General features: G+C 37.1%; 1 protein-coding gene across 2 annotated transcripts in view; it reads left to right on the top strand.

Annotated features, from left to right (window-relative positions):
* Positions 1 to 18,567, top strand: part of LOC150077833 (oxidation resistance protein 1A-like) — a 374,929-nt gene that overhangs the window by 24,854 nt on the left and 331,508 nt on the right. Inside the window, exon 1 of one of the 2 annotated variants that reach the window (XM_090384259.1) lies at positions 793 to 853. The exons of the other annotated variant lie outside the window; for it this stretch is intronic. Coding sequence (XP_090240385.1) covers positions 813 to 853 — 41 coding nt within the window. The 5' untranslated portion in view covers positions 793 to 812. Of the gene's footprint in view, positions 1 to 792; positions 854 to 18,567 lie in introns of those variants that run through there. 2 annotated transcript variants of the gene reach the window in all.

Genomic DNA, 18,567 nt, shown 5'->3' with positions numbered 1-18,567 from the left:
GAGGAGGATGGCGATTCTACCAACTATACTACTCGCGAAGGCATGATTTTAAATGAAATAATAATAATATGATGTATAAAATTTCTATGTGCATTTTCTGAAAGGTTTAAAAATTAATTTATTCTTATTAATAGAATTAGAAAATACGATTTTAGGAAAGCAAACAGCAGAATTACGCGATTTTGAAAATTTGATAATAATATGACTTACAAATTTTGTATGCATTTCTTAAAATGTTTAAAAAGTAATTTACTCTTATTAATAGAATTAGAACATATTTAAACTGTTAGAATAGTTTTCTTTAGAGAAATAATTTCATTGAAGTACCCTTTTTGATTTTTGAATAATTAATGAATTACCCAATAATTAATTCCTTTTGAATAATAATAATTATTATTATTTAATTAATAACTTTTTTTAAGAGTAGAAGTGGCGCTCGAGTGCCCAAATGCTAATCAGTGTTGCCATGTCGATTCGAGTGTTGTTTCGTTATGTTGTAGGCTTAAAGGTTTTATCGTTGTTGAAACTCTGTACTGAAATTTAAACCGGCATTTGGCATTTATACGTACAAATGTTTGCGTGTTATTCTTCTGTGGCTGTTGATTAAACCTGAAGTTTCTGGTTCCCCCTGGATTTGTCCACATTCAATCTGATTCTTTCCCACTGAGGTCACCAATCATTAACGACAGTAATTGTGGTCATTAACGGCCGTCTATCCAGAGGAGATGTAGTCTGTGTCGTGTGTAATAGGAAGTGGCAAATTACCTAAGCTTGTACGACATAACTTCCTTCATTTCAGCTATACGTACAGGATGGAAAGAGCACTGAATTGGGATATTTATGCTAGCGTACAGTATGTATATTTAACACTATTTTTTATTCCATTCCTAAAAATATCAAAGTTTTTATAAGAAAACTGCTCTTTTGTCAGAGTCAAGAATATGTATTTCAGGAAACTGCATACAGTATATAAATTATTGATTATATACACAAATGTATATGATTATGTATGTACATGTGTGTGTGTCTATACGGGCAATGTATATATACAGTATTTATATTTATTTCTAATGCAAAAAGTATTTATATATATTATACGTTATCGTTTAATTATAAATAATAATAGCACTTATTATAATTTAAAAATACTTTTTCTCCTTTACGGATTTTTTCCATCTCGTGACGGGTACTGGTACCAAGTACATGGTGTGGTTGGTTGTGTCCAGTTCAGGGTGGACAACTGTCCCGATATGGCCGGGATTGTCCCGATTTATAACTTCTAATTTCCGCTTCCTCTCTTATCAAGACAAATGATAATACTGTACCATCATTTGTCTTGATAAGAGAGGAAAAAACTGTTAATTTATTGATTTTAGGTATTTTTAATTAATCATTATTGAAATCTAACGGATGCGTTAAAAATTAATTCTAATAACAAGAGAAAAATGAGAATTGAGAAATCTTTTTTCTCTTTGTTATTTTAAATTACATGTATATTGTATTAATTTATCTATGCCATACATTATTTTAGTAATAATTCTAAAATGAATTTTCCTTTTTTTGAATTGTTAAAGTGAAGTAATTTTGAAAAATTTGACTATAATTTTGACTATAATGTTATGAGAATGGGAGAATAGATATTACCTAAAAAAAAGCAATAGAATGGACACTCCCTAGAAGGAAAAGGAGAGGAAGACCTAGAAGCACATGGATGGAGGGAGTGAGGGTGGCTATGGAAAAGAGAAAATTGAAGAATGGAGACTGAGAGGACAGAAAAGAGTGGAGGAACAAAATTAAATTATAAAAAAAATATATTAAAAAAGTTAGGCCAAGGATAACAGTTGATGCAACGGAGAAATGAGAGAGAGAGAGAGAATACTGCCGAACGGGGATAGTGTGATTTCTCTACCACCTCCGCGATAGAGTGACTACCAACTACATTCCTCTTTCAAAATCGGTTAACTCACGACGTTTATCCATACTGACATCGAATGACATCGAACTACGTGAATGCAGTGATGCAGTGTACCTATACACCTGCAAAGCGGTGGCTTTGTCCACTAGCGAGAGGGGTGACAGCGTTGCGTTTCCCAGGAATTAGGTAAAAAAAGGTAAAGTGCAGCCATTATCAACCCACTGCAGGATGGAAGCCTCCTCAACAATTCATGCTGAGGGAAATGGACCATAATCTGCCACGCTGGTCCACGCTAGGCCAAGGATAACAGTTGATGCAACGGAGAAATGAGAGATTTCTCCGTTGCATCAACATTCCTCTTTCAAAATCGGTTAACTCACGACGTTTATCCATACTGACATCGAATGACATCGAACTACGTGAATGCAGTGATGCAGTGTACCTATACACCTGCAAAGCGGTGGCTTTGTCCACTAGCGAGAGGGGTGACAGCGTCGCGTTTCCCAGGAACTAGGTAAAAAAAGGTAAAGTGCAGCCATTATCAACCCACTGCAGGATGGAAGCCTCCTCAACAATTCATGCTGAGGGAAATGGACCATAATCTGCCACGCTGGTCCAGTGCGGGTTGGCAGATCGACCGTATTCAGCAGTCAGGGAGTGCAGTAGCACACTACTGCACTCCCGGGGTTCAAGGGAGTGCAGTAGTGTGCTACTGCACTCCCGCTCCTGCCCACTCGGCTACGTTCCTGAATTCGGCCCTTTCAGTGTATATACTGGTATCTGTGTTAAGCGCCAAAATAACTTAGCTATGAGGGATCAGTATATTGTGTATGTAACTTTCGTGTGTTCTGTGATCGATTTGTCTATTTTCTAGACGAAAAACCTAAGTTCCCTTGGAGTAAAAAACCCGTTCGACCTCGCTTGAGGCCGACTAACTCAGCCACGGTAATTATATTGATTGCGCTGCCGCCGAGAGCAAAGGATGAACTTGAATGAGAAATTAGGGCAAGGCTAAATTTACCCTCTTTTAGTGGAGCTGAGAAATGCTTCATAGTATGGATGGGCCACAATAATAGGAACAAAAATCGGCAATAATATCGGAACATTTGAGTGGCCATCACAGAGCTGACCTCTTTCCAACTGAACATCATTGGGATGAACCGTATGTAAAAAAGTACACTGAGTGGACAGAAATCATGGGATATCTACCTAGTAACAGGTAGGTCCACTTTTCGCCCGGATAAGGGCAGTCACACGGCGAGGCATTGTGACTGCCCTTATCCTTATTTCTAGTTTTCTAACAGAAATTAGCAGAAGAACGTCTTCCCTGACGCATTGGAGCCATACTGACATCGAACTCGCTATTAATTTCTTTGAATAAATACATGCTTTGTTCGTAATGACAATTGTACCTCATGAGTTTTGGCAGAATAGTGTATAATATATATTTCAAGATGCATTAGAACTAGCATATACGAAGTGTGCCAATAAACTTTCCGGACTAGTGCTGTTGCGGTCATGTTCAGTGAGTTTGAAAATAAACGAAATTGGTATGTTGTAGTTCAAACTTCCACCAACAGATAGTGGACTATCTGTTGGTGGTATCGACATTGTCCATTAGTTGACAGGTTTTAAGTAGCAACTAGTTTCGTTAGTAACATTAACGTTCCGTGTCACGATTTTTCAATGGAGCAACGAACAAATATCGGATTTTGCTTTAAGCTGGGAAAATCTGTAACAGAAACATATGAAATGTTAAAAACTGTTAATGATGACGAAACGTTAAGTCCTGAGAAACGTTAAGTACTGAGTTTGAATGGCATAAGCGGTTCAATGACAGACAGACGTGAGGATTTTCGCGATTACCCAAGAAGTGAACCTCCGTCATCATGTAGAAATGAGGAAAGAGGTTGCAAAGGTTCGGGAAACTGTGGCAAGAGATAGTTGTTTAACCCTCAGAATGAGTTGATGAGGTGAATATGAATAAGGAGACGACACTCGTCAAATTCTGCATAAAAATTTTGGTTAAAGGAAGATCGGTGCAAAATTTGTGCCGCAGAGCCTGACGGATGAACAGAAGCAACGAACAGCTTCATTACGAGAAGATCTCATCCAAAATTGTCAAGACAATCCTAATTTTCTCGAATGTATTGTCACTGGAGATGAATGTTGAGCGTTTCAATATGGGCCAGAAAAGAAGAACGAGAGCATGCAGTGGACTTCAAAATCATCACCAATGCCCGAAACTTTTCGTTTACAGAAGTTTAGGATCAAGATGATGATAATCTTGTTTTTTGGCGAACGGCGTGATTCATAAGGGGTTAGTACCTGAAGGTGAGAGAGTCAATGCTGCGTTTTACGTGTAGGCGCTTCAAATAATATTGAAGCGTATTCGGAACAGGCCACAATTTCGATAGAAAGGCAGCTGGTTCTTGTTGTACGATAATGCCCCGCGCATTCCACACTTGTGAAGACAATTCTGACGAAACAAGGAATCATCAACCATCCACTAATCTTCCGATTTCACACCAACGGAAATCTTCTCCTTCCCAAGGTGAAATTGCTCTTAAAATAAAGAGATTTCAGGATATTGGAGACATAAAGGAAAACGTAGCCGCCGAACTGAACACCATCTCTTTGGACGCCTTCGGTGACTCTCCAGAAATTTTTAGAATGGTGTAATAAGTGCAAATGTTTGTATATCAGTATTTGACTTCCATAGTCTTATCACCAGCATCGATCTGAATAATCTAAATAACGTTCTTCATAAAATAAATCAGGACCACAAACGTATAATAAAATGTAATACCACTTTCTGAAATAACCTGGTCAAGCAATGTATTTTTAACAATTTTGTCTTTGACGAAAATACCGTTTATCAACGAATTCAATGTACACCTATGGATAGTCCGGCTTCTTGTATTATTGCCAATCAATAATACCTTTATTGGTTTGAAATTTCCTTTCCCAAAAATGTCATATTCTTTAGATATGTTGACGACATATGTGTGTTTAATTATCCTAAATTTCTTGAAGACTTCGGCTATCTTTATCCCCAAGAACTTTTGTTGTTAAAAAAAAAAAAAAAAAAAAAAACAATTCCTGTGACCATGCAGCTAATTATCTGGACTTGGACATAAGTATTAATGATGAGTCTACTCTTATTAACACTCGTATAACAAACGTGATGCATTTATTTTTAATGTGGCCAACTTTACTCATTGGCTATCAAATATTTCTAAAAACATGCATTCTAACATTATTCTTTCTCAATTTCTTAGAATTGCTATTATGTAATGATTTTAATATGATGATCAATAGCATTAGAAAATTCATTTCCCTTATGTACAATATCAGTTTCATAAGGCACTCAATGTTATTAATTTCAAAAAACTCTTTTCTTATCAGATTTGTCTTAATGAAATTCTCGATTAGCTTATATCTTATTATTGTCTAGTATATGTGGCTTCTTACCTTCTTGAATAAAATTTAATAATTTTTTTCCGATCTCATGTGTTTGGGTGTGTATATTTTGTACATAACGCACCTAGTTGCCATTGTATTCTACTGTAGAAAACATGTACCTGTGAATGCAATTTGCAGAATGCTTCTGCATGAATAATGAACACTGTATCCACTGGGTGTCTTCCATTTTTTTTCTTTTAGTGGTAGGGTAACGGCACGTTATTGGTGATATTTCAAAAATCATTATTGGTGATTATCTCTCCTTTTTTGCATTCATTTCATGGATACTTTTTCTTTATTCTAAATTTTATTCAAAAATTTTAATTTGGATACGTTTTCCTCCCACTCACATTTTTTACCGTCTGAGGTCGCTACAGTAATCTATATCCTTAATTAGTTTACTTTCTCCTTCGTGGTTCTTTTGACTCCTTCCTGTCATATTATTAGTTTCTATCATATTAGGTAAATTCGCTTCTGTAACCATTCAGTCCATATTTTCTTTAGTTTTAATTATCCATTTCACTGTCTTATTTACACATTCTGTTTACTGCGTTCTACATAATTTTGTTCTTTAGTTTTCATTTGCCTTTGTTTCAGTAATGTGTACATCTACCACATGCTATATATTATTATTACATCCACATGCCTCTTACCACTATTCCCGTCACTGGCTGCTTGGGCTCAATCCTGCATTAAGAGTTCTTCGCTTTAATTTAATTTCTCAGGCGTATATATATTTTCTTTCCATATATTTTGGTTTTTTCCCATGTCGTGTCAACCTTAAATTAAATGCCTGCTTTCTATATATCCTTTATACCCTTATTTCCACATATATTTTTACTTTGGGTGTCTCTAAAAATTTTCCCTCATCTGTTTCCCTTAATTCTATTTATTAATTATACTTTGCCATGGCACGTACTTTATGTTAGAAACAGAGGACACTGTGTTGTCGTTTTGTCTTGCAATTGTGGTGGTTGACACTTGAAGAGACTCCAGGTTTGTGCGATATGCGAGAGTATAATTATATATAAGTATTTATAATGTATTTTCACCTTTTTTTAGTAGCTATATTACCCATCTCATCTTTTCTTTTTTTTTTTATCTTTCCCTTTTCTTTTCTCAGCAGCTATTATTTATCTGTACATAATACAATTATGGTCGTTGCGTGCTTTCTGGCTATCAGTAGCCCTGGTCCATAAAATTATTCTTTCCATTTTCCTCCCTTTCCTTTTCATATAATTTTTTATAGTTATATATATTTATATATTTCTGCGTTACCCTGCAAGGGCATCTTTGTAATGGACTTCTTCAGCCACGTTATGAAAAAGACCCATAAAAATTCCTCGAGTCATTGACGCGATTCGAACTCAGGTCTTTTCCACCCGGTTTTGGGAGGACGGTGATAATATGATGGCGTGGCATGGTAGTCGGCATTATACCAAAGCAGCTTATGCGCAATCACCCCCACCCCACCCATGGTAGTCGGCATTATACCAAAGCAGCTTATGCGCAATCACCCCCCCCCCACCCATGGTAGTCGGGCCAGAAAGTCGTACCTGAAAAAGCTGCTGGAAATTTTCACTTATGACTGTCTGGTATATGTCGAGCTTGGTTTAAATAGCCAATAACATCCAGCCAACAGCGTCCTGTGGTCGAAAACAGCTCGTTGATGCGAGAGGCCATTGGAAACTTTTGCAGCTTCCGGTATACACACAAAAAAAAAAAGACAGGTTATCAGAAACACCAGTTAAACAACAGCATAACTCCATTTTCTTCCTTTAAAGATTTTTGCATAAACAAATTTTCAGGGGTGGGCAGGATATTGGACTTTAATGATCATTATTGTCTCAAAAGTCCGACATAAGAAAAAATCTTAGCATAAAAAATTACTCAGGTTGATGAATGTTTTCAAAATATAAAATCGCTTTACTCTTGTGCCACTGTCTCTAAAATTTTTAAGTAAATAACCAGTACCCCCCCATCTAAAAGAGCCTCAAGTTCCTATTAGTATGAAGTTTATGCATAAGAAATTTCCCCAAATAATTTCAAAGTAGTTCTTAGTTTCGAGGAAACTGCTTATAGCACTCCATGTGACTCACCTTGCGATATAGGCTATACACATTTTTTTGTTAAAATATACTTTTCTCCAAACGATGCATGCTTTAAGCAGTTCAGGTTTTACTAATGTCCATTGGAAGGCAAAGTGGCATCCTAAATCTCGCACGCAAAACACAAAAATGAAATACCACAAGAAGTTATGGTAATAAACTGAATTCTATGCACCATCTGGGAGATTTCTGCTATTTTTCCGTAGGCGTAGTCCTTAAGATCATCTGGCTGTTTATGTTTGTCGTTTGCCAGCAGCACTTTGTGCAACAACCTGTGGCGTATATCTATTGTGACGTGCCATTGACGTCAAATGTACAACGCAGTGTTGATTACAGAAGCCTTCACGTGGCAGGTGCACTATATAACAGGCGAGTAATAAATGAGAATATACGATGGCCCTTCGAATACCAGGCCCAGTGGGAAATATGAGTAATAAACTTTATTTGACCGTCACTTATCAACCGAGGCCGCATAAGCTCACTCTACTACTACACCAGAAGAGGGTAGGGGCGAATAGGGGGGTGGTAAAGGATAACCTGCGAACAGTATGTAAGAGAACACATAAAGTCTTGTTTTTCACTGTGATGGTTCAGAGAACACAGAGATTTATAGGCAACGCTGTATACTTTATAGCTTTTCCAAAGCCTAGACTCGAAGACAGACTTTTTAAATTTTAAAATATTGGTATTCGAATTTCGGATGAAATTCCCTGAGTTGCATTTTTATTAAAAAAAAAAGAAAGCTTTTGGAGTTTGATGTATAACGTGCTGAATGATATACTTATCACTAACTTGTCAAACGACATTGCTGTTTGTCTTATCTACAAGCCTCTAAAAATGTCCAAATTTGAATTTATACGTTTGGCTGGAATGCAACTTAGAGAATGTGGCCACATTCTCCATTTTTTTTTTTTTTTCGGTTGCTCTCATCAGTTTTAGGTCCAGGTGTAAACTTATTGTCGTCCCAAGCACAGCTGATGTCCACGTCCCCCGTGGAGTAAAATAGTAATTTTGGAATAAATCAATGAGAATGTTAAACGATTTCTTCGTTAAAAAATTATTAAAAAACTTAAAAAATGTTCCTAACCATTCACCTGTCTGTTGCAACGGCCCAGCGACCATAAAGAAGTGCAATGTCCCAACAATAATGCCTTTCAGCTTTAGCGACAATTTCTATAGGAAATTGTCCCTACGATCGTGCAAGGAGGCGTGACTCAAAGAAAATGATTGACTGCTTTGCTGAAGGCTAGCTAGCCATTATTTTAGCAATATACGTATATGAGAGTAAACTGAAGTCTGCATACGTAGGTAGTTTTAGTAACGCAAATTTTATTACTTAAATATAATATTAGCAGTTTTTATTTATCATGAATATAATAAATAATACGCAGTTACTGCATTAATTTTAGTGCTTTCTGTGTTTTATTTCCATAAGGTAATTTTTTCCGCCTCATTTCATCTATTTCTTTAATTAAAATTCTCTTGTAGGTGGCTGGTACCTTCCACCCACTTCCTGTTCCTGCCCTTCGTCTTCTGCTAATTGTAAATATTGCACAGTCGGCCATCGTGTTCCTTTCATTCCACTTTATGACTAACAGACGAATTGATAAATTCGTCTGTTTAGTCATAATGGCGTTCCTTTTAATGGAAATTAATTAATATCGCAAATTTTCCAAGATACTGTATATTAATTTTTCTTCTCATTTAATAGACATGAAATATAGAAATAGAATATGAAGTATTTATAAACTTCGTGAAGTGAAATAGTGTTTTATTTATTTTGAGAAAAACTTCTGTCTCTTATTTTCCTGCAGGTCGATAATGGCGCCCTCTTATGCAGGATACTAATTAGAAAGTTTAATTACTCATAAAAAGAATTAATGTCTTTATAAAAAATTAACATCGCTAGAAATAGTTTAGTATTCCAAGTTTTATAATCTTGGAGTTATAGGGTAGTATAATAGACATACGCTCTTTTATTATAATGGATATAGTGTTTCTTGTCAACGGACTGCTCCCCTCCCCCCAACTCCCTTCGAATCTGTGTCGCAATACAAACCCTGTAAAGGCCAGAGATAGTGTAGTCTGCTTACTGGAACGTTGGGTTGTATCGGTATGTTGTTCCTCCGGCCGTTTAGCCGCGTGGCCCTTAGTGGAATCCCCGTTGGCTGTTCTCCACCACGAAGAGGTAGACTGGGTGTAAAGACTCCGGCAGGGTCGCTTCCTTTCCAAAAAAAAAAACTAAGTGTTTACTGGAAAGGGAGCGCGAGGGTAATATTTCAGTGTTGAAGATAAGGAAGGTGGATGATAGGAAAATTTTCCACTTGGAAATTGGAAGTTAAAGGGATAGAGGGTCCCATCCTTGTTGGAGGAACCCATTCTCCACGGGAAGGACTGTTAACAGCAGAAAACGTAGCCGAGTGGTCAGGAGCGTGAGTGCACTAGCACGCGCTCTTTGAGTGGACCGGGATTCAAGCCCGTGGCTGCTAAATACGATTAACATTTATATTGATGATTTATTGTGTAAACTCCACTGACCGGAGTGTAAACAAGAACATTTAAAAAAGTTCTATGTGGTAGAGTCCACCAGGCGAAAAGTTTGGGTGGGGAAGTGAGGAGAGGATACTGATATTAAGGGGGAGTAAAGTTAGCGAATCAAATGCCCTGTGCGGGACAGGGAGATCGGACTTTGGGCATACAGTACTTCTCCGTTACAAATCCCACACTGTTCCGACCAGCTGAAGCCAGTTCAGCAGATCCCACGCCATGCCTTTGAACAAGGAAGCATGACGTCAGAAAGGCGGGGGGGGGGGAGGAGTTCCTGATAGGTTGCCTCCACCGCAGTCTAATTGGGAGGACCCGTCAGAACAACACACGCTCAACATGTACTCGGTTCACGTACACACCTGACATGCTACACATACACAAGAACACTTTATTTTATAGGCATATTCATCTATCTAGGGATAGATGAATTTTGAGCACATAGAACTGTATTCTCTCAAACAGACAGGACATACAGCAGGTGCATCTAAATATGAACAACTATCAGACGGTCACATTTTTTTTATATACTTGTCACAAGAATTCACTCAGGTTTGCACACGTGACCTAATATCCACATTTGATCTATGCAACTTAACTGCAGGTGTAAATTATTATTTTTTTTATTATTATGGATAAGACAGTACACTGCTCTACCGTTAATATCCCGACACTCCTCCGTTGATAATTGCCCTCGTGGGTTGCTTGCACAGTTCAGTTAGAATCGCTATCCGCCCTACACCGTGGAAAAGGCCCAAGTTCGAATCTCGTCACTGTCGCGAGAAATTTTTATGGACCTTTTTCACAACGTTGCTGAGTTAGTCTGTCTCAGGCAAGGATGAAATGTTTTTTCTCCCGAAACTCGGGGGTTTAAACCAGAAAAAAATGGTTCGAGCCCGTCACCACCAAATACGGAGGATGCGGAAAGGTCAGGGAATGACCACCACATATCCCGGAGCAATATGGCCTTAGTTGCTAATGCTCTTAAAAACCAAATAACAAACAAACCAGAAAACAGGCAAACCGACCACAGAACACGCGTATTTTACAGACATAATATATACGCGTAATATAGCCTAAGTTGCTGATGCGGCTAAAACCGGCGCCTCCGTAGCCAGGTGGGAAGGAGCAGCAGTGCGTAGCACGCGCTTCTTGATTAGACCGGGGTTCGAGCCCGTCACCACCAAATACCGAGGATGCAGAAAGGTCAGGGAATGAACACCGCATATTCCCGGAGCAATATGGTCTTAGTTGCTAATGCTCCTGAAAACCAAATAACAACAACAACAAGCGGCTAAAACCCAACACAACGTGATAGTTGGTCACGGCCTACCCAAGCATTGTGTGTCAGACAACTATAAATATGCTTGTAGTCCTTCAAGAAAATAGTACTGTATACATTGGTGAATGCAAGGTGCTGCGATCGACGGATTAACTGACTTTTAACGTGGAATGATAATAGGGTACTACACAAGAAGTCAGTCTGTACGTGGAATTTCAACTGCACTGAAGATATCTAGGTTGATTAGTGATGTGATCTGGAAACGGAAGCGAATTGGTGCTGAAACTCTCATGAAACGACACGGAAAACCTCCCGAAGCTGACGAAACGTGATAGGAGAGCTCTACGAAAAATCGTCCACTCGGAACGCCGGGCGACGTTGTCGCGGCACACACATGCCCTCAGTGATAGTTATAATTAAGACATCAGCACAAGTACAGTGCGCAGAACACTGTATGATATAGGTTGCTACGGACGGGCAGCCGTCCACAAGCCATTAATCACCCTAACTAATGCCGGCCGCCTTCTAGCTTGCCGTAAGTCCCGCCATTTTTGGCCCGTAGACCATTGAAAGCTGTGTTTTGGAGCGACGAGTCAGGCCTACCAGTCTGTTGGTGTGCTTGGTGAGACATGCCTGGAGTAAGCTACCTACCGGACTGTATTGTCCCAGCATTGAAGTTTGGTGGAAGCAGCGTGATGGTTTGGGGCTGTTTTTTCATGGTTTGGCGCGGGACTATTGTTGTTTTGGACAAACTCGGGAATGTTGAAGTCTGTCTAAACATCCCGGACAATAAATGTTACCTACGTTGTGGCAGCAAGTCGAAGCAAGGCACATATCTGTGTTAGCAGGACAACGCTCCATATTGCTTGCGTTGTGACGGACTGGCTTAAGGGCATGAGTGTTTGAAAAGTTAGACTTAAAATATTACAGTATAAGGTTTCTAATTCTCGTGTGACTGTGAAGTTTGTTTCATTTTAAGACTAGGAAATGGCAGTGAAACGAGAAAAATGGCAGGTTGTAAACGTTTAATTGTTTTAACTGAATTCTTAACGAACATTTCAAGTTAAGAACTTCCCTGTCTTTGGTAGTAAACTACCTATGAAACTTTTCATATATATATATATATATATATATGCGTGTTTTTTTGTTTTTTTTTTTAACGATTGATGTGCCTTTAAATTATCTTTCGAGATATCATAAAGTTGTCTCTTCATTCTTGAGGTAAATAAAGAGTGGAAGAATTTCGCATTCCGTAGAAATATTTCTCTTCATAACTTTGCCCTGCTTAGCAAAAATTAAGTTTACATAGGTTTTGCTACTACACATACAATATTTGCGATCTCTTGGAACTGAGAATGGGAATTTATTTCGTAAATTTATTTTTGTAAATACCAAATTTCCAAGAGTGCATTCTTTTCTCCGGTATTTATCTTAGCTCAGATACAGAAATTCTGGGCTTCATTTGATGTGGTTAAACGTTCACTGTTTTCAAAAACTCTTGACCATTAACTAAAATATAAAGCTGGAAGCAGCTCCCACGCACTAGGATGCTAAACTATCGATATTTTCGATTGGTTAATTGATTAATTGGTAACTATCAATACTGAATACTGGGTAGAATCTAAGAATTTGTTATGGTTAGAAATCCGCAGTAATTCTTTAGAATAAGCAGCGTTGCAAGTGATGTTTCAAATACTATACACTGAATAGCCACTTTACTAGATACACCTACTACGAAATGGAGCACTCCTTCAGTAAGAGCATGACGTGTTCGTATCATGTGATATAAAGCAGGTGGGTTGATAGGTAGAAAAGCTATATATGGACAGTTCTGTATGAGAATGGGCAAAATGAAAGACTTAAGTGACTTTGAACGTGGCATGATGGTCGGCACTAGGGACTCGCCAAGTACGAGTTTCTGGTAAACTTATGAGTATGAATATCTCGTTATAAGGTCCACACTAACAAGTATGAGTATGAACTCGTTAAGGGAACGAAGTCCCATATTAACAAGTTTTAGTTACATAATTTATTTATTGCAACTACATTTAATGTATTCCTTTTTTAATATAAAGGGGGATTTTCTTTTTTTATGACATCCCCAAACACAAGAGGTATTAGCACCTATAGTACGTGCTTGGGTTGGAGGTTGAGAAGATGAAAGAAAATATTTGTTGACATTAGACTTGAACTTCTGTAGACTGTAATTTTCAGGAAATACGTATGAAGAAGGTTGTTCCAGAAAACAGCAGTTGAATCAATAAACGAGGAAGATGAAAAGTTGGTTCTGTGAGTTTGGAGTTGAACAGTAAATGGATGTTGGCTGGTGCCGACACGTGTTCCGACTGTTTTGAAAGAGAGAGCGGGAATTATAGAAGCCAATTCAGAAGAACAGTGCCCATGGACGTATCTGTAGAAAAGGCATGCAGCAGAAACAGTACATCTATGAGGCAGCGAGTGGAGAGACTCTGTTAGAGATGAGTCATTAATTAACCCTCTTCTGAATGGAATTTAGAAGCTTGAGAGAGGTTTGGGGGGCAAATCCTCCCTGTCATGGAATATTGTTCCCACATCTGGGAACAATATTCCATGACAGGGCGGATTTGCGATTTGTACAGAGTGAACAGCTGTTTAGAAGAAACGTAACGCCGAGAGCGAAAGAGAAAACGAAGTTTTTTAGATGCAGAGGAAGCAATATTTGTAATGTGCATGTGCCAAGACAGATTAGAAGTCAGGGTAATACCCAAAAGAGATATATCATCTTGCCTAGAAATCGGAGTGTCACCAAACATAAGCATAGGAGCAGAAGAATCCTTTTTGCGAGATATAAGACAAGACTGAGTTATAGAAGGATTGAAATCAACTAAGTTGTCTTTGCCCCACTGGAGACTTACCTGGAAATCGGCATTTAAGGAATTGGTAGCGGATATTCGAGAAGTTTAAGCTGATTGAGCAGGGCAAGGTTTCTCAAAATGGAAAGTCGAATGCAATGTGCTATCATAGGCAAAACTATGGATAGGATTTCCTGTCAATGGATGAAGGTCATTAATATACAAGAGGAAAAGAGTGGGGGGAAAAACTGAACCTTGGGGGACACCAGCATTAGTGGAGAAGTTAGAGGACAGAGAGCCATCTACCATCACCCTCAGTGAGCGATCAGAGAGAAAACTGGATAGCCAATTACAAAAAACAGTTGGCAAACCATAAGATGAAAGCTTGTTTAGAAGACCTTTACGCCAAGCACTATCGAAAGCCTTTGAGATGTCAAAAACAACTGCTTGTGTTTCACCGAACTTTTCCATTGAATTTTTCCATAAATGGGTAACATAAGCCAGAATATATCACCAGTGGAATGGAAAAAAAAAAAAAAAAGTTAGTCCACGAAAATCAAGAGGATAAAATTATATATTAAGAATCACAATAAATTAAAAATTTCATTGGCCAGAATTTCAATTCAGAGGTCAACGAAAGTAGGTCTGTATCTAAAATATAGTTACGGTGAGATCTCATTAATAATAACATGAGGGGATGGGGATGTTAAGCACCATATTTATTTAGTACCATTGGATGCTTCAACCTAGGCACTCGTGGGTAGCTCAGTTGCTATTATCACTAGCCTCCGCACACCTGGTGGAAAATAGCTGAATTTGAATCCCATCAATTACGCGAGGAATTTTCATGGGCCTTTTTCACACTGTAGCTGAGTTAGTCGGCCTAGGCAAGGATAGCATGATATTTTCTCCAGAAACTCGAGTTTTTCGTCCAGCAAACAGCAAATCGACCAGAGAAATTTACTGACATGTTACGTAATATAATGACTTATATTAAGCCATATTTCAGTTTTTCAATATGGCCTGAGTTGCTGATGCGCTTAAACCCTACAACAACCAACCAATCAGTTTCAATCGAGGAAATTGACCAATTATTTAATTCGAAATATACGAATATGAAAAGAATGTTTCGTTTTCGGTTGTTTTAGTTAATTTAAATTGTATAGTTCTCCTATTTTATACACATTTTAAGTTTTAAATTTTGATTTGTGTAGTGCGTAATTTATATTTTCAAATTTTGTTTATACATTTTTATGTAAATGTGATTTCGCATAATCAAAAAGTTTTTAAATACAGTTAATTGGAGTATTCAGGTCGGGCACACGATAGAGGTTACCTGTATCGTGTGCCCGACCTGAATGGTATTGAACGATGGGAAGGCCAGTCATCAAAATTCATTACATTTTTCACAGGACGTTTTCAGATGCGGTTCCGTGCTATAGAAACAACAAGGCTTCTTTATTCTCCATTATAAAATCCATTTACCTTGCGTATATAAATTTCTGTCTCACGTAATAACAATGTTCTGTTTCCTCAAAGTAAGTAGCCTATGTTGTGCCCTACAGGTCTGCTATAGAAAATTTATCATGCTCGTGTATTTTAAAATTTCTTTTAGTTCAACCTTCAGATACCACCCTACTTGAAATACTTTATTCTTTGAAATGTTCTCTCAAACTGCAGAAACAAAAAAAAAAAAAAAAAAAAGGAAAAGAAGATATCATCAGCCTCTTTGAGTTTAACTTCCCCATTCTGGGAATGTTAAATTACATTTTCCATAATTTTGTCATATTGCTTCCAAGATTATTTTTAAAACTGAAAGCACGTTCTTGGAATGTATGATGAATGAATTTGTGCAAACCATTAATCTTACCTGTAGTCCTTTTTCGTGCTATTTCCATCTTTTGTGAAAAATGGTCAACTTACTCTAGTAAAGCAGTATTCCAGCTGGTGTCCTTGTAATGAGTTATTCTGTTAATGTCTTAACTGAGTTTTCTTCAGATAAGATACGATCTTAGCTTATGTTCAGAACTGATTTGTGCTCCATTAAATTATTACAAAATTTTTGAAATAATATTAATGTTTGTAGGAAGTTTTATAACTTTCAAATATTTATCAGATATCTGTAGCCACTTTAGCGTACATTGGCGTTGGATGCTCTTTGAGGAATTAACTTTTCATAAAAGAAATCACTGATCTAAGATAGGTAGTCTTAACATTTCAGTTTTAATTGTAGCTTTTAATCGTAAATTGTTCGTTCTTCTACTATTTAGTAGAAGGATATTACTCAAATATAGCAAAGAACAAAGTAATGTACGCATTGTTTATGTTTCAAGTACTTTCGATTTTTTTTAAATTGATTGAAATTTTCTATTTCCTATGATTAATAGAAATGAGAAGTAAATAATATTAGACTGTCTTTCACCAATTAATTAAATTTTAATTAGTGGAAAGCATAACAAATAAGTATATCACAAAAAGTTGAGCGTAATGTAATATTCATTGAACTTTTTGTAATGCCCTTTATCTATTTCCTTCTAAATTTTAATAAAAATTGAAATGCAACAAGTATTTCACGGATCTTCCGTGATTAATAAAATAAACAAATACTAATAATTCATTATTTATATATTTAGTAAATTAATTAAAAAATATTGAACTCTTTTCTAGGAGATTCACTGTGCTTGAATTAAGAATTTATTTCTCCTTCTGCTTATCCGCCATATTACCAACTCTCTTCTTAAATTAAGAATTTATTTCTCCTTCTGCTTATCCGCCATATTACCCACTGTCTTCTTAAATTAAGTCACTGCTATAGTTTCCAATATTTCAACTAATTATACATTGATAACTCGAGATAACCCATGGATGAAATTTTCGGATTTCTATATATCTGGTTTTAATTAAATTTCGACTGACTCCACAAATCTTTCTAAAAGAACTAAATATAAAATTTTGTGAGTTCACTGGGAGCTTATGAGCGTACAGATTGATATGCTGAAGCTACTACGCACTTTATGCATCTGAGAAAGCGCTTGAAAGCAGTTCTGATGTGCATAGTTGTAGTAGTCGGTAAAGGATAAGTTGAAATGACCTTTTTTGTTTATGGACAAACAAAGAAATTATGGGACACGAATAATGTGATGGTTGTTGTAGTAGTAGTAGGGTTTTAGGAGCATCAGCGACTAAGGCCATATTTCTCCTTGTATATTGTCTGTAAATTGCTTGTGTTCTGTAGTCGATTTTCTATTTGCTGGACGAAAAACCTAAGTTTCCAGGAGAGAAAAAAAAAAAAAAAAAACACGCTGACCCCTTGCCGGATACCGACTAACAGCCACGTTGTGAAAAAGGCCCAAAAAAAAAATTCCTCATATCATCAACAGGACTTAAATTCAGGTCTTTTACACTCGATGTATGGAGGACAGCGATTCTACCAACTGTGCTGTTCACGAGGACATACTGCAGTTGTGTAAGCTTCGGATCGATTAAATAAAAAAAAATTGTTAATGAAAGATGTTCATTTTGTTTACTCGATATTATTAACTATTTAAAGGATTGAGAGTCCTATTTATATAATCTTCGAACAGTGCCTATATAGCTGCTCCTCCACATCTTGTTATTATTTGCATTCAGTTAGTCGGTCTTAGGCAAGAGTTGCATGATGCCTTATGATCTTAGCTGCTGAGTCACTTATTCTGAACTAACTTTTTACCTACTTATTATTCTCCGATGATTTTTTTTAAAAAAGCGAACACAGACTATTAGAGGGACTTGGATAACCTCCAGCTTCCGAGCAACGTGGTATCCATGATATTATCGGATGCTCGCTACGAGATTTTTATAGTCTACTCATATCAAAAATAAATAAATAACGAAAACAATAGTCATTTATCTCTGATATACGATACGTCTCTATAAGCCTATAACGTATATGAATTAATGCTAAAATTTCACATATTGATTAATCGTCACCAGTGTAATAACCAAAATGGATAAAACTTATTTCTCAATATAGAATCTAAAACACGATTAATGACGAAAGAACATTTGATAAATGTGTAAGTAGAATTTTACGTTGTCATCTGTGTCATCATGCTTTATTGCACAATAGTTTAGTTTTCTTTTGGGTACCTTGTACACTGAGTAGCCAATTTATATGTAGATCTACCCATTTCGTGAAATGAAACGCTTTAGTTATAGCATCACATGTTTGCACCATGCGATATAAAGGAGGTCGACAGAATAGTAGGGATGCGGTATGTGGGAAAAATTAAAAGAAAAAAAAATCCTGTCATTTAAGGGCCACCCGAAAAACAGCTCGTCTGCCTATGTGTAATATGTCCAAAATTGCATGCGTTCTCTGGTCGATTTGTTTGTGTTTCTGGACGAAAAACTCGAGTTCCCGGGGAGGGAGGCCTTGCTGTC

This window comes from Mastigoproctus giganteus, chromosome 11 (genome assembly GCF_048544385.1).
Source record: "Mastigoproctus giganteus isolate SK-2022 chromosome 11, ASM4854438v1, whole genome shotgun sequence".
Lineage (NCBI taxonomy): Eukaryota > Metazoa > Arthropoda > Arachnida > Uropygi > Thelyphonidae > Mastigoproctus > Mastigoproctus giganteus.
Note: the sequence above shows the minus strand (reverse complement) of the source record. Positions and strands in the feature narration are given on the sequence as shown.